The sequence below is a fragment of the Salvia splendens genome, chromosome 15, assembly GCF_004379255.2.
Source record: "Salvia splendens isolate huo1 chromosome 15, SspV2, whole genome shotgun sequence".
Classification (NCBI taxonomy): domain Eukaryota; kingdom Viridiplantae; phylum Streptophyta; class Magnoliopsida; order Lamiales; family Lamiaceae; genus Salvia; species Salvia splendens.
Genome location: NC_056046.1, coordinates 1,331,694 through 1,354,310, shown reverse-complemented (window position 1 = coordinate 1,354,310; position 22,617 = coordinate 1,331,694). Strand labels below are relative to the sequence as shown.

At 38.4% G+C, this 22,617-nt stretch overlaps 5 protein-coding genes across 6 annotated transcripts; 3 read left to right on the top strand and 2 right to left on the bottom strand.

The window, feature by feature from the left end:
* Positions 1 to 606: 606 nt before the first annotated feature.
* Positions 607 to 4,820, bottom strand: LOC121768394 (aminopeptidase M1-like). Its single transcript, XM_042164893.1, is given in 18 exon segments — positions 607 to 946; positions 1,031 to 1,092; positions 1,182 to 1,259; positions 1,327 to 1,394; positions 1,466 to 1,580; positions 1,651 to 1,685; positions 1,687 to 1,996; positions 2,080 to 2,262; positions 2,365 to 2,478; positions 2,545 to 2,661; positions 2,744 to 2,848; positions 2,985 to 3,139; positions 3,221 to 3,313; positions 3,395 to 3,584; positions 3,783 to 3,885; positions 4,124 to 4,208; positions 4,440 to 4,606; positions 4,717 to 4,820. Coding segments are annotated over 17 exon segments (1,962 nt in total). The 5' UTR covers positions 4,513 to 4,606; positions 4,717 to 4,820; the 3' UTR covers positions 607 to 870.
* On the top strand, positions 4,760 to 7,068 carry LOC121768392 (glycylpeptide N-tetradecanoyltransferase 1-like). 2 transcript variants are annotated; one of them, XM_042164890.1, is made up of 2 exons: positions 4,760 to 4,866; positions 5,598 to 7,068. In XM_042164890.1, exon 2 carries the CDS (start codon positions 5,624 to 5,626, stop codon positions 6,917 to 6,919), a length of 1,296 nt encoding a protein of 431 aa, XP_042020824.1. In that variant the 5' UTR covers positions 4,760 to 4,866; positions 5,598 to 5,623; the 3' UTR covers positions 6,920 to 7,068. The 2 variants fall into 2 exon arrangements, with proteins under 2 accessions (XP_042020824.1, XP_042020825.1); XM_042164891.1 differs by having other exon boundaries at positions 4,828 to 4,962.
* A 456-nt stretch (positions 7,069 to 7,524) lies between these two features.
* Positions 7,525 to 9,724, top strand: LOC121768393 (glycylpeptide N-tetradecanoyltransferase 1-like). Its single transcript, XM_042164892.1, has 2 exons — positions 7,525 to 7,662; positions 8,246 to 9,724. The coding sequence occupies exon 2, from the start codon at positions 8,256 to 8,258 to the stop codon at positions 9,519 to 9,521; it is 1,266 nt and encodes a 421-aa protein (XP_042020826.1). The 5' UTR covers positions 7,525 to 7,662; positions 8,246 to 8,255; the 3' UTR covers positions 9,522 to 9,724.
* Positions 9,725 to 10,543: 819 nt separating this feature from the next.
* LOC121768167 (putative late blight resistance protein homolog R1A-10) lies at positions 10,544 to 15,520 on the top strand. Its single transcript, XM_042164547.1, has 4 exons — positions 10,544 to 10,895; positions 11,434 to 13,728; positions 14,349 to 15,164; positions 15,277 to 15,520. Exons 1-2 carry the CDS (start codon positions 10,586 to 10,588, stop codon positions 13,725 to 13,727), a joined length of 2,604 nt encoding a protein of 867 aa, XP_042020481.1. The 5' UTR covers positions 10,544 to 10,585; the 3' UTR covers position 13,728; positions 14,349 to 15,164; positions 15,277 to 15,520.
* Positions 15,521 to 16,423: 903 nt separating this feature from the next.
* LOC121768168 (glycylpeptide N-tetradecanoyltransferase 1-like) lies at positions 16,424 to 19,511 on the bottom strand. Its single transcript, XM_042164548.1, has 2 exons — positions 19,358 to 19,511; positions 16,424 to 18,510 (listed from the first exon to the last, which is right to left on the bottom strand). Exon 2 carries the CDS (start codon positions 18,498 to 18,500, stop codon positions 17,217 to 17,219), a length of 1,284 nt encoding a protein of 427 aa, XP_042020482.1. The 5' UTR covers positions 18,501 to 18,510; positions 19,358 to 19,511; the 3' UTR covers positions 16,424 to 17,216.
* Positions 19,512 to 22,617: the final 3,106 nt, after the last annotated feature.

Here is a 22,617-nt window from a genome sequence, read left to right as displayed (position 1 = left end):
CCCGGGCCCAAATAAGATTTAGTGCTTCTTTTAGTAATAAAGATTTGATTTTTTTATTTATTCCAATTTTGGATTTGATATTTACATATTAATGTAGAGTGGTTGTTTTGAGTGTGGGATTTTTTTGAGTAATCTCGTAAATGTTGCATCAAATCCAATTTCATTTGGCTAGTATTAATATTTTCATTTTAAAAATTGAATCTTTGGTCTTATGCAAACAAAACTAAATCTCCGGTGTTTCCCTTGACCCTCATTTTCATCAAGTGTTGCCGCTTGTTCGGAATCACCGGTTACGGTTTCATTTGGTTTCTAAGGAATCACCGGTTACGGTTTCATTTGGTTTCTAAGGAAATGGAACCGTAAACATGAAAATCAGCGGTTTCAGATTTGGTTCAAAATTAGCAATTTTGACTGGTTTCATCGGTTCCCCAAGGTTTTTGTTAGTGTTGGAACTAGAACCGGACCGTGTAACCCGATAATACAGTTATGATTCGACCGGGAATGCCAGTTCCGGTTTAGAACCCGCAAACAGCCGATTAGGCTGTTATAGCTAACCAAGCATCCCAATTTTCTTCAGCTTCTCCACTTTCTTCTACCCAATAGTCGTTGAACTAATAAGTGGAACATATTCCTTAAAATATAGTAGTAATATTCAAGATTACATAATAAGTTGTACTAGTAATATTAATACTCCATTTAAGTGGTAACTGGTAAACGATGGATATTACTATAACACATCATAATTAAAGAAATGGAGTACTATTTTGGTAGCCAATTTCTCCACCAATGCTACAAGAAGTTGTGTTTCCTCCTTTATGTGTTCAACCCATCTTGCCTTGATCCTCACTTTTTCCAGGTTTTGCTTCAGATTCAGTGCGATGGAGGGAAGAGCGTCGTCCCCACCGAAAAACGCCTCAGCTTTGTTCGCCATATCATCGCTGCAGAACTGGAGACACAGCAAGTGTGCATGATCAGAAGAGTTCTTCCAAATATATACACGCACTTTGGCGTGGCTGCGTTGGTCACTTACCGGTGTGATAATGTCTCGTATGAAATGAGTAAGAAGCATCTCCGTTCCAGATCCCAGTTTTCCTGCATAGATTGGGAAGCAAACAAGATTAGTACTAATCATTCTTTTCTGACAGTTTTGAGTGTCGAAATACAGTGAGCTAGTCGCGTACCTTAAGCCACGCCCATGCTGTGGCGCGGCCTTCCCAGCTTATAACCCAAAGAACATAGATTATATCTTGTTGAGGAACCTTAATAGGACAAAAAAGTGGAGTATTAATAAAATGCTGGATAAAGCAAAGGGAAAAAAAGGGGTACCTCATCTGATAGCACGAAGTCGAGAACTTCTGAAACTATAGCAGGGTCGGGAGAAGAACCGACGCAGCCTGCAAAAGGCGACCCGGTGACAAATGTGAAGCAGTTGGAGTTTGTATGAAGGTTCTAAACTAGATCTTACGCAAAATCCGTGTCTTTTCTTGAACTGCATCGACTTCTTTGTACAGCTTTAGTAGCCACTTCAACCCGGTTTTATCTGCAATGCTCGTATTTCTCATCATTGCTACGTAAGCAGCCTGTAAACATGCTCGAGGTTAAAAGGACAAACATTGGACTGGGACAAAAATATTTGTTGTTAGTTGTTACCTTTCTGGTGTTAACTGGAAGTAATGGGGTGTTTTTATCCTCTAAGAATGCTCGGAGGCGATTTGTTGCTTCCTCTTTCGTCTGATGCTGATAAGCAATTGCTAGCTATAGCTTTGCGTAGTTGAGCTTCAAGACTTTCGTCGTATTTCACCCTATAGAAACCAGCTTGGTGGACATTAGTTTTGATCCACCAATTCTCCTCATCATTTTCAAGGTCTCCAATGTCCAGCTGCCCATATTTCGCTTCTAGAAGAAATTTCATTTGGTTTTCGTATGAAGCCACACAAAGTGTCACCGGAACTATCCATTCAGCATCAGAATCCAATGCTGAAGACAAAAAATGGGCCTGAAATGGCAGAGAAGCATGAGGTTAACTGTTCCAGTTTTCATAGCAAAACAATGGCATTTTCGACTCTTTAGAAATCAAACCTGTTCGAATTCGCAAGTAGTACCCTTCAGCTTTACTGCTATAACAGGGTAACCCTTTTGCTTTGTCCACATGTTCATGATTTTGTCGACTTCGACTCCTGAAGTTTCGGAGATAACCTTCCATAGATCTTCTGTCTTGGCATTGCTGAATCCGAACTTCTTCATGTACGAAGCCAATGACTTCTGCCTCACAAAAAAGCCAATCAAAATCAGCAGTTGGTTCCCTTTTCTTGATCATACGTTTCAAACATGCAATCTTGAAAAATGGACGATAAAGCAATGCACCTGGAATATCTCGTCACCAAGAAAATTTTCTAACATCCTAATAACTGAGCACCCTTTTCTATAGCTTATGTCGTCAAAATATTCAAGAACTGCTCGAGCTTGAGGTATTTCAACCTGCAGTATATTATCTCGTGTTACTCAACAGAACGACTACTCATGGAAGGCTTCACAGAATGTTACCTCAATTGGATGGGATTTTTCCAATGCATCCATTTGCAAGCTGTCTTCCGTTTCTTGAAGAAATAGATTCCAAATGTTCCATTCAGGGAATAGTTTGTCAGTAACCAAATAACTTACCTAATAGCATCAGCAATGGCCAAATTAGTAAAAAAAGGGAAAGCAACAATCTTCATCTCTATAAAGGAAATCGGAAAATTACCCATGTAGCAAAGCCCTCATTAAGCCATAAATGAGTCCACCATTCCATTGTCACCAAGTTACCGAACCAGTGATGAGCAACTTCATGAGCCAAGACGATTGTTTGCTGCCTCGTAGAAAAAATGATACGAATAAACAGGAGATAATATGACATGTAAGAAACAGGAATCATGAGTGTGTCATAGACACTAGACAGCATAAGAGAGCGAAAAAGTAGTTTCAAACATGTACTTCTCACATACCCTCTGTATGTTAGCTGCTGCGGAATGCAAAGCATCCAGAAGAAGCTCGCTCTCTCGGAATGTAATTAAACCATAATTCTCCATGGCTCCACCAGCAAACTCGGGAACTGCAACCATATCCAATTTTGGAAGTGGATAGGGTGTTGAGAAATACCAGCGGAAATCCCATCAAGTGGAAATCAGACTGTTCTGTTAATCTTGATTTAAAAGAAAGCAAAGATTTCTAGTCTCTTACATTTTGAAAAAACTGAGTGTCTTGATAGCAATATCTAGAGCGAACTTTCCCTTATCAATTTTACCTACCGGACAGTAGGACCTGACTTTGATTCCTGCAAGGACAGATGGGAGTTAATTCACGAAAGATAGAAAAACAGCGATGTATTGTTAATATTGCTTGATTGTTCGGATACCATCTTCTGTTGTGTCTTCAACATAGTCGAACAAACCAACTACAACAGCCACTAAGTGAGTAGACATGAGTATCGACTCTTCAAAGTGAACCGTCTTGAGATTCCCGTGGACTTTTTCCTCAGAAACCGGCATGTTGGACAATGCTGTCAATTCGGATGGAATGTTTTCCAACGTTATCTCGAAGGTGGCCTGCAGAGGTGGAGATCAAAACAAAAAGAAACCAAAAGGAACCAAAAACTGGATATAAAAGCATTCATTTTACACCAGAAAAGAAAATTTTACTATAACCAAAATTTCACTCATGTGGTAGGATTCACTGCGAAAATGATTTCAGTGTTTCAATCTATCAGCTCAAGACAAGAGATGGAGAATATTTCATCAGTTGACCTTGAGAGCAGGTTCATCCCAACACGGAAAACATCTACGCGCGTCTACTGCTTCGAATTGACTAGCGGCCATATTCTTCTTCTCTCCTTTATCAGAGTAAGTACTGCAAGTTATATACTGCTAAGATCAGTATGCAACATTTTTACCTGTTTAGTTGGATCCAAGATCCATATGGTCTCATGACAACAACAAATAAGGATTCCTCATAAATTAGAAACATCGTTAAAAAACACCACCTCTCAACTTTTGTAAGCCTTCCTCAAATGACTATAGACACAAAATTATCTGATTTTATTTTCCCCACATTTTATACCTACAAACGATACACGGGGGAAAATTACCATCTGTATAGGCCTTTGAGGTGTTCATTTAGCACCCCGGAAAACTCAGTCTCCAATAATCCATATCCCACTTCCAATACTTCTTCTAACACCAAAACAAGAATCTCATCATCACTATCCACCACTATATCACATGGAACATATTTCTCTAAGAAAACAAACAAAGCAAGAACAGGAATTCATGATCATGCGAAAACACAATGATCATACTCAATTAAAGTTAGTCTTCCAACAGGGTGAAGAATAATCTCAACATAATAAATTAAAGAATGATAAATAACAGGGTGAAGTGGAATTTCAAGAAGAATAATCTCACCGTAACTGTTGGTGTTTGTGTTCTGGTTGATTGGCGCAGTGAGGCAGAAAATGAGCAGCTCAAAAATTTGCATTCATGACTTGTAGTCATATGGTTTTTCTCCGCCGTTATGGAATTGGAAGTGTACTCCATTGTTTCTCACTTGTTCGTCGAAATGCGCCAAAGACCTTCGAAATAATTAAAACAATCATATTAATGTGAACGGGTTAAATAAATGATTCCGAACAACAAGTTGATAAGTTGTCAACTTTTCGAATAAAGAATGCATCCTTCTTACTTGATAGTAGTATAAATTCTCATTTGACTTCTGACTTTCTCAGTGGAAATGGTTGATTTCTCTCGAAATTACCCAACTTTTTTTCCCCCAAAAGCTGGGCAACGTTGAACTCCATTGCTCACATTGTGCTGCTTGCGAATCGGGCTTAAGGTGACGCATTCTTTCAACTTCATGTCTTCCTTCATTGTATGGGTAGAATTTATCAATTTGGGTTGACACGGATCTTTCAATTTGAACTCTGTTTTGGTAAGTTATCATCCGCAGTTTTTTTGGCTTTAGGTTACTTGTTTATGATCGGGATAAATGCAGGCTCTTTGTGTTTGCTGTGAAGTGTTGTGTTATCTGAAATTGTGTATATTTTTAGGTGGAAAAGTGATTTATTGGTTTAGTAATGGATCGAGCTTCTATGATTCTGATATTCCATAAAATGACTGTCCAGCTAGTTTTGAATTCACGTGAACTGGTAGAAAATGGTGTCAATTTCTTTTTAGTTATTTATCTGTTCGATTTTATGCTTAAAGTTTACCTTGCTATTTGGGAATTTGTGTAATTTTTGGATTTAAAAGTGATTTTTGCTTGAGTAATTGAATTGAGCTTCCATGATTCAGTAACTGGATATGAGGATTGTCCAGCTAGTGTTAAAATCGCTTGAACTGGTTCAAAATGGCGTCGATGATTTCTTTCCATTTATGTATCTGTTAGATTTCATGCCTAAAGCTTACTGTGATCATGGTTTTATATGCTGTTTCTTAGTGTTAAACCAGTAAATCTTGTGATTTGATGAATTAGTTTTGTATGTGTGTGATTTGATTTGAACCTTATGGTTAAGCTGCATACATGATGTTAATGAGGGTTTGGTTCGTATCTTATGGCTTATTTAGATATATGACTTGTGCTTCTTGTGAGAATGGCGGACAATGATGCTCGAGCTGAAAATAGTCTCCTTCACCAAAGCAATGCATCTTCGGAGAATGAAATAGATATGTCAATTGATGCTTTGGCAAGTACGGTTCAAGAATCCTTCTCAGTTTCAAAGAGGCATAAGTTCTGGGAGACCCAACCGATTCTCCAGTTCAAGGATCTTGGAGATACGAGCCTTCCTGAAGGTCCGATTCAACACCCAACACCACTAACTGATGTCAAGCAAGAGCCATATATTCTCCCATCCGCCTATGAATTGGTTACATGTGATCTGGATTCTGAGGAGGTGTGTAGTGAGGTTTATACTTTATTGACTAATCACTATGTTGAGGATGATAGTCGTATGTTTCGATTGAATTACTCAAAAGAGTTTCTTAGATGGGCACTTTGTCCACCTGGTTATTTCCGGAGCTGGCACATCGGGTTAAGGGTTAAGAATTCAAAGAAATTGGTTGCGTTCATTAGCGGGATCCCTGCTAAAATTCGTATCCGTGATGCTGTAGTGCTGCTTGCAGAGGTCAATTTTCTGTGTGTTCACAAGAAGCTCCGATCAAGAAGGCTTACTCCAGTCATGATTAAGGAGCTTAGTCGCAGGGTGCGTTTGGAGAATATATGGCAGGCGGCTTATACTACTGGTGCTGTCTTGCCTACGCCGATAACATCTTGTGAGTACTGGGGCAGGCTGTTGAATCCAAAGAAGCTAATCGACGTTGGGTTTTCTAGAATTGATGCATGGGATACCATGGCCCGATACATCAACTTTTACAAGTTACCAGAGCAAACCACGACCCCTGGCCTCAGAAAGATGGAACCCCACGATGTTCCTGCAGTTGCTCGTTTGCTTAAGAATTACTTGAAGCAGTTTGTTTTAGCTCCAGATTTTGATGAGAATGAAGTCGAGCACTGGCTGCTTCCCAAGGAAGATGTCATGGATACTTATGTGGTCGAAAGCCCTGAAAATCACGAAATAACTGATTTCTGCAGTTTTTACACTTTTACCTGGTCTATATTTGGTAGTCAGGACTATTCAGTTCTGAAGATGGCGTATTCGTATTACAACGTATCCACCAAGACGCCCTTAGTTCAACTGATGAGTGATGCCCTCGTTGTTGCCAAGAAGAAGGATTTGGACGTTTTCAATGCGTTGGACGCTATGCTCAACGAGACTTTCTTCAGTGAGCTCAGGTTTCTCCCTGTAGATGGGAAGCTTAATTACTATCTCTACAACTATCGGCTGAAGCATGTACTAAGACCATCGGAGATGGGCCTCCTGCCCTTATAGATTCGTCTAAGTGAGTTTTTTCTCTGTTTTTGGAATATTATATTTACTCTGCTATCTTTGATAATTTTTCAACCAAATATTTTGATGGATTTTGTAACTCAACATTTATTCGCTGCTTGTTTTCAACCAAATTGTGTTTATTATGCCCACACCACTTGTGTTACAGACATGTCCACTTCATACAGTGTCAGCATTTGGTAAGGCCAAATCGATGTTTTAGGGATTCTATTTATATACCAGTAATATAGTACTACTAACTAAAACGATAATTATATATGACGATTTAATTAATGAAAGTAACCCTATTTACCATACGTACTTACCCATTGGCAAATGTATAGTATATGTGTCCACATAATCCAACCGACATCAACTCAATCTACTAGATTATTAATTGATATTCAAGTCGATTAATTGTAGTACATTTCATTAAATCTCTCTTATAATTTCTTAAACTATAATTCCGAACTAATTTTAATTAATGTAATAGTGAAAAAATTGAATGAATTATAACATTAGATTTGAACTATCAATTTGAATATCTAAATTCTAATTCAAAGCAATAGCAGAATAATTAAACGAAATAGAACTCCCGGATAAACAAATTCAAATCAAATCTTAGTGTTGACTTCATCTTTAATTTATGACTTTGGACTTCCTTTATCTTAGGACTTCATAGCAAAAAAGTTTGAATCCAATGAATTCGATCGCCATTGCTGCTCTGCTTGCGAATCGGAGCTAAGGTGACGCATTGCATCTCCCTGTTGGAATTTTACAATTTAGCTCGAGTACTTGGATGTTTAAATTTGAACTTTGAATCTGGAATTTACGGCTGCGCAGTTGTTTGATTTTAGTGTAATTGTTTAGCTCTAGTATTAAGCTGGAAGTACAAACTGAATGATCGGCTATGAATTGTGCGTATTTTTCCAGCTGGGGTTTAAATTACTTGAGCTCGTACACAATGATTGCAATTAATTGGAATTTTTGTGTGATTTTTTATGGAAAAGTGATCTATTGCTTGATTAATTGAATTGCGCTTCTATGAATCAAACTCTCCAGCTAGTGTTGAAGTCACTTGAGCTGGTGGATAATGATGTCAATTTTCCTTCGAATTAGTTATCTGTTCGATTTCATGGTTGTGAATCAAGTATTTTGATTGTGCTTCCTAGCGTTAAATCATGTGGTTTGATGAATTAGTTTCATATGTGTGTGATTTAACTTAAACCTTATTGTTAAGCTGTATAGATGATGTTAATGAGGAGATGATTGGTACCTTTCGGCTTATTTCAGAAATATGATTTGTGCTTCTTGTCTTTTGTGTATAAGCTTTCTGAGAATGGCTGACAACGAGAGCAATGCATCTTTGGAGAAGGAAATAGAAATGTCAATTGATGCATTGGCTAGTACGGTTCAAGAGTCTTTCTCACTTTCAAAGAAGCATAAGTTCTGGGAGACCCAACCGGTTAGCCAGTGCAACGATCTTGGAGATACGAGCCTGCTTGAAGGCCCGATTCAACAGCCTACACCACTATCTGAAGTCAAGCAAGAGCCGTATATTCTTCCAGCTGCCTATGAATTGGTTACATGCGATCTGGATTCTGAGGAGGTGTATAGTGAGCTTTATACTTTATTGACCAATCACTATATTGAGGATGATGATAGCAGGTTTAGATTGAATTACTCAAAAGAGTTCCTCAGATGGGCACTTTGTCCTCCTGGTTATTTCCGGAGCTGGCACATCGGGCTAAGGGTTAAGACTTCAAAAAAACTGGTTGCATTCATTAGTGGGATCCCTGCTAAAATTCGTATACGTGATGCTGTAATGCTGCTTGCAGAGGTCAATTTTCTGTGTGTTCACAAGAAGCTCCGATCAAGAAGGCTTACTCCAGTCATGATTAAGGAGCTTAGTCGCAGGGTGCGTTTGGAGAATATATGGCAGGCGGCTTATACTGCTGCCAATGTTCTTCCAACACCAATAGCCACTACTATGTTCTGGCACAGGACATTGAATCCAGAGAAGCTAATCGATGTTGGGTTTGATAGACTTGAAGCTTGGATCACCATGGCCCAGTATATCTACTTTTACAAGCTACCAGAGGATACCACGACTCCTGGCTTCAGAAAGATGGAACCCCACGATGTTCCTGCTGTCACTCGTTTGCTTAGGAATTACTTGAAACAGTTTGTTGTGGCACCAGATTTTGATGAGAATGAAGTTGAGCACTGGATGCTTCCCAAGGAAGGTGTCATGGATGCTTATGTGGTCGAAAGCCTGGAAAGTCACGAAATCACTGATTTCTGCAGTTTTTACACTATTTCTTGTTCTATATTTGGTAGTCAGAACCATTCAGTTCTCAAGGCGGCGTATTCCTATTACAACGTATCCACCAAAACTCCCTTACTCCAATTGATGAGAGATGCTCTCGTTGTTGCCAAGAAGAAGGATTTCGACGTTTTCAATGTGTTGGATATTATGCACAACAGGACATTCTTTAAACAGCTCAAGTTCGGCCCGGGAGATACGAAACTTCATTACTATATCTACAACTATCGGCTAAAGCACGTGCTAAGACCATCTGAGCTTGGCCTAGTACCCTTCTAGATTCATCGGTCATGCTGCCCCGGGCAAGCATTTTGTATGTGTAAGTTTTGTCTCTGTTCTTGGAAGACAAGTTGTGCTGCTACCTTTGGTATCTCTACTTGGTTTCAAACCAAAAAATTTAGATGAATTTTGTGATTAAACATTTGTATGTTGCTTGTTATCAAACTGATATACTGTAGTTGGTGAATCATTTATCAGTTAAATGCATTCATGCCTTGTAGCTTAGTTCTATATATTTTTAGATTAATAGTATATTTTTATCATGTAAAATTTTCTAGTTATATATTGTAGCAATGCTTTTTTCAACATACGATTTAATATTTGAGAACTAGAATTGTGACCATAAAATGCTAGTTAATGAACATGTAAAGCTTAAAACAAATATGGATATGCCAAACGATTCTTGCGAAATTTAATGTCCAATGTGAATCATTAGTAGACTTTTTTTCGCCTCATATAAAAGATACTCAATTTATCCCATACAATTATTCTTCTTTGTTATTTTAGTCTAACATCAAAAAATTAGTTTATTTGTACTTTTTTGAAATATTTCCACCGTATATTATATACTGCTTATGAAATGAATACGAATAATACTTTTTTTTAATCTTTTTTTCCTTATATTTTATTAATACTATATTAAACTTTATATCATCCTTAAAGTTCTCATTTTTAGGAGACTGAAGAGGTACATTTTTTGAACATTTTATTCAAAGTTAACACTTTGGAAAGTAGATTCTTTATCATTTCACATTCTTTATGTTCTCTTTTCAAGACACAAAATAATATCCTTATCCTCTTTTGACATTTTGTCAACGATTTAAACTCTCATTTATTTATTTTTATTTTGATAAGTAATTTCTATATTTATTATAAAATTAATACAAAAATAATATTTCATTTCTCTAAATTTTACTGATTTAATTAAGTAATATTTTTACAAAATTAACAATTCCATAAAATCTACACCTAAGCAATACAAAGAATAATTATGCATAAAATTTAGTTTCTGCCATTTTGAATTGAAGAAACAAGTTACAGGAAAGTAAAGAAGAAGATTGGAAATGGCAGCCTATGCCGCTCTCGTCTCTGTAATGCAAATCGTTGATCAAATTGAAAGTCATCCTCTCCCTCCAATCTCTCTCCACAAAAATCAGGTTGAATCTCTCACTCAATCAATTACTTTCCTCCAAGATTTTCTCGAGCATTATTCTTCCCAAGGTGGCTACACTGAAGAAGAAGATATTTGGGAGATTCGCATAGCAAAAGCAGCTAACGCAGCTGAAGATGTGATTGAGTCTCATATAGTGGATCAGATTCTTGCTCGATCAACAAATAATGGCGAAAATACCAGCTCCACTGAATTCTATCAAGGTATTGTTGATTTACAGTAAAAAATTAAAAAAAATTGTTGATTTAATTTAGTAAGCGCACTTAGCTCTGTTATTGATTTACATTAAAAATTAATATAGTTTATTGAATTTAATTAGTGTGCAAACTAGATCTCTGTTGTTTAATTTACAGTGAAGAAAAAGATTGTTTCTCGAATATAATTCAATGTCACACTAGATCTCTGTAATAGATTACAATCAAGAGTAAACTAGTTTGTTGAATCTAATTTAGTGTTACAGTAGATCTTTGTTGCTGAATTTACAGCCAAGAATATAAATTCTGTTGAATTGAATTTAGTGTCACACTAGATCTTTGTTGTTGAATTTAATTTTGTGTGTGCTCTAGACCTCTGTTGTTGAATTTACAGTGAAGAATAAATTTGTCTCTTGAATTTAATGTAGTATGCAATCTAGATCTATGTTGTTGGACACACACACTCACTCAGAAAGCACACTACAAAAGTTAGCCTCATCTCTCCAGAAATTTTTAAAAAAGTTGGTGGTAATATTGCATTCAACAGGTCTGCAGAAGGAGATAGAAGAAATGAATTCGATACACATTGAGATTAAGGAGAAGATGGTAGTCCAAGATAGAAGGCGCATCATAAAGTCAATTACCACTGATGCTGCAGGCTCGTCTAGATCTACTTCCGGTGCTCAGAAGGTTACCATGGTTGGTTTTGATGATGTCTTGTATCAAATGCTGGACAAGATCACCGGAGGACGACCTGATCGCCAAATCATCCCGATTGTTGGAATGGGTGGGATCGGTAAGACGACCCTTGCTCGAAATATTTATGCAAATCCACTTGTCTGGCATCATTTTGATTTATGTGCATGGTCCACGATTTCTCAAGAGTATAATGCAAGAGAAATTCTCAGACAAGTTCTCGATCATCTAGGCAAGGGGAACACGTGTGATTTGAGTGAAGAGGAATTAGGAGAACAATTGTACAAATATTTATTCGGTAGGAGGTATTTTATTGTGATGGATGATATGTGGGATATTAAAGCATGGGATGGCGTTAGGAATTTCTTCCCTAATAACGACAATGGGAGTAGAATAGTAGTGACTACAAGGCTGTCAAACTTGGCTTCTAACTTTAACTACTCGAATGGTCTTGATATGAAGTTTTTGGATGAGGCCACTAGTTGGAATCTGTTTTCCAAAACTGTGTTTGGGGAAGAAATTTGGCCTTTTGAGTTGGAGGACGTAGGAAAGAAGATCGTGAAAGGTTGCAAAGGACTTCCATTGTCAATTGTCGTGATCGGGGGACTCTTATCAAAGTCTGAGCGAACACGAGAGAATTGGGAGTCTATTCAGCGAAACTTAAGTTCAGTTGTGAACATGGAGGATAACGAAAGTTGCTTGCAAATATTATACATGAGTTATGATAGTTTGCCGGTTTGTATAAAACCGTGCTTTCTTTATTTGGGAGTATTGCCGGAAGATGACGAGACCCCAATCTCTCAACTAATCCCAATATGGGTTGCTGAGGGATTTCTAAAACCATTTGAAGGGAAGAGTTTAGAAGAGGTAGCAGAAGAGTACTTAGAAGAACTTGTTGATAGAAATCTGCTTTTAGTTGAAAAACGCAACCATTATGGAAAACTAAAATCATTCAAAATCCATGATCTCTTGAGAGATGTATGTTTGAGAGAAGCAGGGAAAATGAACTTTTTATCTGTGCTAAGAGAGCAGAGCTTTCATGACATTCCACAAGGCATATATCTACAACGCCGTATTCTGAGCACCTTATGGGAATATCCGAAAACACTTCTCCAATCTCTGGAAGCGGCACCACTTGTCCGCACTTGGATAGGGGATCTTCCGAAGAGTTTGTCGCGTAATTTTAGATTGCTGAGGGTTTCCTTTTCTGATAAGTACTTTGAGGAAGAAAGTAGTGAAAATTATGGAGAATTTTTACTTCGGTTAGTTAACTTACGTTTCTTTGTTGTCGATACCGATGAGCATCTTTCTAGAATTCCTTCTGCCATCTCTTCTCTCTGGAATTTGCAGACACTAGTTCTATATAACATGGGTTTTGACTACATTTTCGAGTTTTGGAAGATGCCTCAACTTAGGCATGTCATGACCTATGAGGGGACACTTGATGCTACACACGGTCTCAATGGTGATATGAATGGGAAAGATGGAGTGTTCGTATTGGAAAACCTACAGTCGCTTTTTGTAATGAGCAATCTCAACTTCGGTGAGGGGGTGGTTAGAAGAATCCCCAATATCAAAAGGTTAAAGTTATATTATAATAAAACCTCAACCGAGGGATGTGATTGCTGTCTCAGCAATCTTCAGTATCTTCACAAACTCGAAGTTCTTGGCCTTCGTTACTCAAATAATTTCCATAAATATTTGGAGTCGGAACTCATCTTCCCGTCTTCCCTCAAGAAGTTGACGTTGGAAAAGACCAAGCTCCCTTGGGAAGACATGGAGATAACGATAGGTTCGTTACCTCATCTTCAAGTTCTCAAACTGAAAATGGACTCCTTTGTTGGGATTGAGTGGGAAACATTTGAAGGTCAATTCCTTAGTCTCAAATTCTTGCTGATTGAAAGTTGCGATATAGAGAGCTGGACGACAGACAAGACCCACTTTCCACGCCTCGAGCACCTTGTCCTGCGGAAATTAAATTGGTTCTGGGAGATTCCTTTGACAATAGGAGACATACCAACACTTCAATCAATTGAGTTGGAAGATTGTAAGGCTAATGTAGTGGACTCGGCTCAAAGAATAGTAGACGAGCAAGAGGAATTCGGAAATGAAGGCCTTCAACTTCGAGTGCAAAAGAATTTGTGAGGTAAGAGCTCAACCTTCTTTTTCTTCCTGGCTTCATTTCTGCAAGTTTCGATCATTTCGAAACATCCTAACGTTTGATTTTTCGAAATTGTTGTTTGATTGGTTCTCCATAAACGTAGTTCAATATCGATTAATCTTGTCTTATTTATTCAAGGTAGAATTATATAAAGATTTCGTCAATTCTACAAAATTAAATGTTCAAAGTTAATAGAAGGTCCACATGTTGCTTTGTCTAGAATGTTAATGCTCTATATTCCTTACTCTCATGTACAACTAAGGTGAGAAGGCCCACATATTGCTCTGTCTAGAATGTTAATCCTCTTTCTTCTTTACTTACATTTCATGTATATCTAAGGTATATTTTTTGTTTGAATTTTACGTTATATATAGTGGTTTAATCATGACTTGTTACACATTGTACTCCATATCTCTCACTCAAATTTTCTTCTGATTACATATACACAGATTTTGCACTGTTTCTGTGGATACATGTATTTCTGAGAGAATTCGAACTACTATATGTTTGTCTATACTTAAAACTTTTCATTTTCATTGTTTAGTTAATGTATGCTTATATTACTCTCACAAACTTATATTGATATTTTGCATGCTCATTTTCAGTTATTTTGTACCTGTTCTCGCATTGCACCATAGAGATTCAGTCATGGAGAAGAAGGTTATCGATTGTTGCGACCATGAACATCCTTTGATTCTCGCTGAATTTGTGAGTGAAGATGAGACTCCAAATTGTTATGGGTGTGGCATTCCCGTAAATGATTTGGAGGTGGCATATGCTTGCAAGGTGCAAAATTGTCCGAATAGGATTATCCTCCACAAGAAATGTGGAGAATTGCCTATTCAAATTTTGCACCCTAAACACTCTGAGCATCCCATTCACATGTTTGATTACTGCCAGCTTTTGGGTGCCTGGTGTGATATTTGCATGTGCGATCTTGGTAAGGTGTTTGGCTACCGATGTCCAAGTTGTGATTTCAACGTCAACATGGGAAAGAATAAGTATTGATGGTATATTAGGGGGGGAAAGACAAGTAGAACACCCGGGGAAAGACAAGTAGAACACCCGAGTCACCCTGATCGCCCTTTGACACTAATGAGAAGGCCATTATTTCCATTTCATTGTGATGGTTGTGGCGTTAGGGATGTAGACTTGGCTTACATATGCTCGGCATGTGAATTTATGGTACACAAAACTTGTGCGTTGTTGCCCCTCATTCTCCCCATAAATTTCCGATACCACCACCACCATCTTTCTCTTGCCTTCAGTTTTCCAATGAAACATTGGAAAGATATATACACTTGTGATGTCTGTCACAAAAGATTAGACAAAACAAGTTGGGTGTATTTTTGTGGCGATTGCAGATTCTTTGCCCATGTCAGATGTGTTACTCCATCTGCCACCGAAGGAGACTCAAACTTGTAAGTTTGATTGTTCCTCATAGCAATATTTTTGTTTCTGTTTGATTTGTTAACTTACACAACACTTTTGATTAGTTAACACTAGATAAAATATCTTATTCGATCATTTCAGACGGCATGATGAGGATGATTCCAACGTGATTGAATTTCCGCTACATGCCCATGATGTATCAAAGACGTTGATCACACCTTTTGTGATGAGAGAACAAGGTCTTGACAACATCCCGGATGTAAAAGACATGCCAGCAACAGTGAAGATGCCAGAGACCATAGCAAGGTTTTCATTTTTATTCAATTATCACAACCATCCTTTGAGTTTGGTTTCAGAGTTGTCCAGTAAAGATGATGAAGTTGATCTCAACAATATGATGGATGAGAGATGATGATGATGATGATGATGATGAGTTGAAGATATGTGATGTGTGTCACACCCATACTTTCTCCTCCGTATTACGAGTGCGCTCCTTGCAAGTATCTTCAGACCTGTGTGGTGATTGCCCAAAAACACAAGATAAAAACCACAAATTCACTCTCTATACAAGCTCAAGCCTTATAGATATGAATGCAAATCTTTGCAAGTGTGGGGTTTTAACAAACGGGATGATGTACGTGTGTGAAGAGTGTGAGATGAAGATGGATGTAAAGTGCGCTTCGCTACCAAGAACTATCAGACACGCGTCTCATCCGCGTCATAGATCGCTAGTCTCGACTAGAATACCAGCAGCAGAATGTGGCAAAGTGAAATTTTGCCATGGCTGCAAAATTTTGCTGGACGACTGCATGGTGTATTGCTGCAGCGACTGTGACTTTGCGTTGGACTAGAATTGTCCTATGCTGCCTGCGAGCATAACAAGGCGTGAATGGGACAAACACCATTCGTTGATGTTGTCATTTGATGCCTCTCTCGACCATCCCTCCGATTTTATCTGACTTATGTGAGAGAGATGAATCCAAAGTGGTGGATGTATCACTGCCGCCAATGTGACCTCTCTTTCCACCTTTTTTGCCTCGACACTGCATCCGGTGGGTACAGAAACATCAAATTCGGGCAACGATATGTGTTGGATGGGATTCACCCTAATCACCATCTCACATTCAGTGACATCACTATCAAGAGAAGATGTGATATTTGTCATGTTGAAAATTACAGCTACTGTGGGTTAGAATGTGCATCATGTTACTATGTTGTGTGCATAAGTTGTGGTTGGAGAGAGTTAGCTAAAATGATGTAATATTCAGCTTTTACGTGTGGAAATAGATACTGATAATAATGTGCATATTAGCATGAATATGCAATGTACAAATGTTCAGTGACAGAATTCATCTAATTTTTTTGGTTTGGAACCAAAATAGAAATACCAAAGATAGTAGTCTTCCAAGAATAGAGAAAAAATACCACTTGTACAAAATAATTGCTCACCGGTGACAGCATAACCTATGAATCTATATAAGAGCACGAGGCCAAGCTCCGATGATCTCAGGATGTGCTTTAGCCGATAGTTGTAGAGATGGTAACGAAGCTTCCCGTCCCCGGGTCTAAACTTGAGCTTCTTCAAGAATGTCTCGTTTTGCATAACATCCAACGCGTTGAAAACGTCAAAGTCCTTCTCCTTGGCAACACTGAGGGCATCGTTCATCAATTGAAGCAACAGAGTCTTGGACCTCACTTGCCAATGCATCCATTCACATTACTCTTGTTAGAGGGAATGTTTTCAGCTGGAGCATCTTTGTCGGCCATTCTCAGAAAACTTATTGATATGATTCTCCGTCAGCTTGTTTGAAGAACGACGAAGAATCTATGAAGAACCGGGGCGGTAGCCATGATATGGGTGGATGAATGATGATATATACACAATAAAGATATAATCTAGAAAGAAAATAAACTCCTACTTGTTAAAGAATATCAAAGCCAAAATATTGGTCAATAATTTTCCACCTACTTATAACAAAGCATTTACTTCCACACACATAAAACTAAATTATCAAATCATATGATTTAATGCTTCAGCAAACACTAAAAGGCACCATCAGAAACCATGATCACAGAAAACCTTAGGCATCAAAAACCACTAGGCCAAGCTCCGATGGTCTTAGCATGTGCTTTAGCCGATAATTGTAGAGATAGTAATGAAGTTTCACATCTCCGCGGGTAAACTTGAGATCCTGAAAGAATGTCCCGTTACGCATAATATCCAACGCATGGAAGACGTCAAAATCCTTCTTCTTGGCAACAACAAGAGCATCACTCATCAATTGAAGTAAGGGAGTTTTGGTGGATACGTTGTAATACGAATACGCCGCCTTGACAACTGAATGGTTCTGACTAGCTAATATAGAACTAGGAAGAGTGAAAAAACTGCAGAAATCAGTGATTTCGTGACTTTCTAGGCTTTCGACCACATAAGTATCCATGACATCTTTCTTGGGAAGCAGCCAGTGCTCGACTTCGTTCTCATCAAAATCTGGTGCCACAACAAACTGCTTCAAGTAATTCCTAAGCAAACGAGTGACAGCAGGAACGTCGAGGGGTTCCATCTTTCTGAAGCCAGGGGTCGCGGTATGCTCTGGTAACTTGTAAAACTCAATATATTTGGCCATGGTCATCCATGCATCAAGTCTAGAAAACCCAACATCGATAAGCTTCATCGGATTCAATGGCCTGTACCAGTACTGACAAGATGCTATTGGTTCAGGCAAAAGAACGGTAGCAGTATAAACCGATTGCCATATATTCTCCAAACGCACCCTGCGACTAACCTCCTTAATCATGAATGGAGTAAGTCTTCTTGATCGGAGCTTCTTGTGAACACACAGAAAATTAGGTTCTGCAACGAGCACTACAGCATCACGGATACGAATTCTTGCAGGGATCTCACTAACAAACGCGACCAGTTTCCTTGAAGTCTTAACCCTTAACCCGACATGGCAGCTCCGGAAATAACCAGGTGGACGAAGTGCCCATCTAAGAAACTCTTTTGAGTAATTCAACTTAAACATGCTACCATTAGTCTCAATATAGTGATTGGTCAATAAGGTATAAACCTCACTACACACCTCCTCAGAATCCAGATCGCACGTAACCAATTCATAGGCGGCTGGCAGATTATAAGGCTCTTGCTTGACGTCAGATAGTGGTGTTGGTTGTTGAATCGGCCCTTCAGGAAGGCTCGTATCTCCAAGATCGTTAAACTGGCCAACCGGTTGGGTCTCACAGAAGTTATTCCTCTTTGGATGTGAGAAGGTTTCTTGAATCTTACTTGCCAATGCATCAATTGATATTTCAATTTCCTTATCCCAAGGTATTCTACTCTTGTTAGAGGTAGTGTCTTCAGCCATTCTCAGAGAACTTACATGCATAAGACAAGAAGCATGAGTCAAATCCCCATTAACTATCATCTATGCATCTTAACAATAAGGGTGTGTTTGAATTGAAGTTTATCTTTTATTTAGATAAGAACACCACCATTTTGAAACAATGTTTTTCTTGGTTTCCCATTTTTATTTGTGGTGTTTGAATTGAATAAATGTTATCTATAGTAGTTCTTAATAACACATGTTTGGTTTGTCATATAAAGCCACGTTTTAGTAGGAATTCCATGTAATTTATCATTGAAATAGTGTGGCATAGATTATTATCACATAATTTTTCATGATAATAAAACAGTCATTTTCAGCCTTAATTCAACAGGCCACACAGAAAATTTAATCAACAAATGAAACACTAGATCCTATCTACCGATTCAAACACACCCACCCTAAGGTTCTAATCGAATCACACACGTATGAAACTAATTCATCAAATCACAGGATTCAATGCTTCAACACTGAGAAGCACCATCAAGAACCACAATCACAGTTAACTTTAGGCATGAAATCGAACAGATAAATAATTGGAAAGAAATTGCATCGTTATCTATCTCCAGTTCATGTGGAATATTTGAATCATTGAAGCCCAATTCAATTACTAAAGCAATAAATCTCCTTTCCATCTAAAAATTACACGATTTTCAAATACTAACAAACAGTTCAGAGCCGAACGCAAACAGCCAGCCATGTTTTCCGATCATTCACTGGGTATATACTTACTTCCAGCTGAATTTATAGCTAAACAATTAGCCTAAAAACACAAAAACTGCGCAGGCGATAAATTACAAAAACAAATTTAAATATCGAGAGTTGAAAGAGATTTGTACCCAATTCGCAAGATTTGTACTCCGCCAATGTTGCCGAAATTTTTAAAAAATAATAAAAAAATTGTTTCGTGATTTTCCTGATGAGGAAATGAATTGTATTAAGCATTGAACTGATTAAAGAAGTTCGAAGTCAAAAAAGGCGAAACACGAAGTCAAATGAAATATTAAATCATGTAAAAAGTAAAATAGTACTAGTAGTATTTTTTATCCTTTATACGAAAAGTCAGCACCAATCATTTAGTGCCGAACAGCTCTCATCAATTACGTGTCGGCATAGAATTTATTTAATCGCATTTTAAGGTCTAATTACACGAAGGGGGAGATGCGACAATTGGTTTATTTTGTTTTAATTCAAAGTTTTGAATTTTCTTTTTCGATAAATTCACTCGGTGGGAATTATTTTTTCCTTCTATCAACACTATATAAATCGTTTTCATTCATTCTTCCCCAATTATATCAGTGATGTTTTATATTTAACTACTGAACTTTAGGAATTTATGCAGAGGCACCGCATAAAATACAATGATTCATGATTAAGCACACGAAGAACTTCAAATCACAACTTCACGAGGGTCATAAAATTTTGAGATATAATCATAGCGTAGTCTCTTCATTATACTAACATTTAATTAATATTAAGGGTTATAATAAGATTTGACATTTAATTAAAAAAATTATTATAATATATTTCATAATTAATCCAACTAATAATTCAATAATAATGGAAATTAAGGGATCAACACTATTAGGTTAATAAAAAAAGTTTTACTTTAGAAAAACTACTGGGAGTTAATTTTTTTATACATTCTTATTCTTGAATTCTGTATTTCTGTTTATCTCCCAACAAATTTTTAATCCAACGAATTTTCTGATGAAAAAAAGTTGAAAAGTCAACGGTATGCAAATTGGATAGCGACATTATAAAATCACAGTTGTGAAATTTTCTGAGTTTGAAATACTCAAAAATCATATTGAAATCACGTTCTCTCTTAATTGGGAGAACGTGAAGGGTGGTGGAGGTTAATTTTGGTCCAAACGATGGACAACTTCACGTTTGTGGCACTACTTACAGCCATGCGCATACAATGTTCGACGAAATGATTGACTGAAATGGTGTTGCTTGGACGGAAAACACAGTCTATGTGGAAACTAAAAGAGTATATTTGTGGAATAAATAATTCCACATCAGATTGTAATCCGGTATAAAAGTAGTGTTAATGTTATAGTTAAATATCATTGTAAAGTAAATATATGCACGAGTCATTTTATTTATACTAGTATAAAACAATAATTGAAGAAAATAGAGTAAGAGCATCCGCAATAGAGGCGAGCGCACCGGCTCGCCGATTTTTGGCGCTCGCCGGTCCGCTCGCCGAACTATTGCAAACTGCGAGCGCCAAATCGGCGAGAATTTCGCCGAGCGCACGCCGATTCCTAGGCGCTCGCCGATTCGCTCGCCCCTATTGCAGCCTCTCGATCGGCGAGCGACCGGCGAGCGCAATGTTGTTTTTTTTTTAATTTTCGAAACTCTATATACACGCGATTTGAACTTCATTTTCATTCACACCATTTCATTTTCATTCACACCGATTTTCGGGGTTGTACACCAACGCCCTCCGAATGAAGTCCAGCGACCAAACTGACGAGGACTGCAGGAGGGAGGCGGAGAAAGAGTTCCCCGTGCCCGGGCTTTACAAGGACTTCACCTACTGGAACTGCTACGAGGTGCTAATGGATTCTGAGAAGTTTCGGGCAGGTGTCGATGCGGGCTGGCCGAAGAAGCAGCTCCTGAACTATTTAGGTGATTAAGCCGGCGGTAGCAGCGACGGTTCCCACGACCTCCCCGAAGATGCTCAGGAGAACCCGTCCCCTCCCGCGTTTACTCGTCCGGTTGGTCAAAGGTGGGCGCAACGCGCTCGCCAGAGGTCCCAGGAGGTCCTGTCGGCATCCCCCCTGTTGGCAGCTCGACAGCCGACCTCGTCTTCTTGGCGCGTCAACAAGCACGGGCTCAGATGATCAAGATCATAGATCAATGGAGGAATGCAACTGACCCCGAGGAGAAGAGTTTTTTTAAACTCCGTGCTCGTGAGTATGGGAGAGGATTTGAATCCCGGCGCAGCACAGGTGGGGGGGCTCTAACACAGGCTCAGATGCCGTAGATTTGGGGGTCCCGGATAGCGGCGACGACGGCGAGGAGTGAGGCGGCGGCCGAGGGGGGGCTCGTGCGTGGATTAGGAGGTTTTTTTTTTAAAGTAATGTAATTTTTTTTATTTGACTTTTTTTTTAATTAATGTACTTTTTAAAATTTTAATATTATTATTGAATTTTCCCGTATATGTGTCGTAAATTTAATCCCGTATTTTGTGTGATTGTTTAATTATTTGTTTTTAGTGTTGATGATGTGACAAAGCTATGGCTGGGCTATTGCTTGTCCAGTTGCTTGTCCAGTTGGTTGTCCTGCTGATGTGGCAGGAGGAATTTAGTGCTGCTGATGTGGCAGAGGAGTTTGTGGCTGGGCTATGGTTGGGCTATTGCTTGCCCATGAACTATTGTGGATGCTCTAAAACGTCAAAAGTTAAAATTGTGGGACTAATACACAATACATAGAACTAAATCAATTCGCATCCGTTTACTTTGAAGAGAGCATAAACGTTTCTTCTGTGCTTTGATGTAAAACCATTTTGTCTATACTTGTAATGTTTTCTATTTTCTAAGTCTAAGCTGTCTAGTAGTCCTCTTTATTCCTTACTTTGATGTATATCTAATGTCCACATTCTTCTTATTGGCAACAACGAGAGCGTCATCTGCAGAAAATTGACCTCTGCAAGCAGCATTACAGCATCCTTCCCGGATACGAATTTTAGAATGCAATCAGTTTCTTCCAAGTCTTAACCCTTAATCCTATATGCCAGCTCCGGAAATAACTAGGAGGCCAAAGTGCCCATCTAAGAAACTTTTTTGAGTAATTCATTCTAAACATGCCACCATTAGCCTCAATATAGTTATTAGTCATCAGACCGCAGGACTTAATGCTTCAACACTAACACACCCTTCTTCTTGGTATGATGAAACGGAACGTGAGTGCAAATAAGTCATTCTATCGCCAAAAAAGTCGTTCTATCGTCACAATTTTTGCAACTGTAATTGGCGATTGATCGATCTCCGGTTGAAAAACCTCTCCTCCTCCTGCTACTTAGCGGCCGTGATACACCGCCGGCGACGCGCTACGTATTTTCTCGTGGCAGCAAAGTCACATCTTT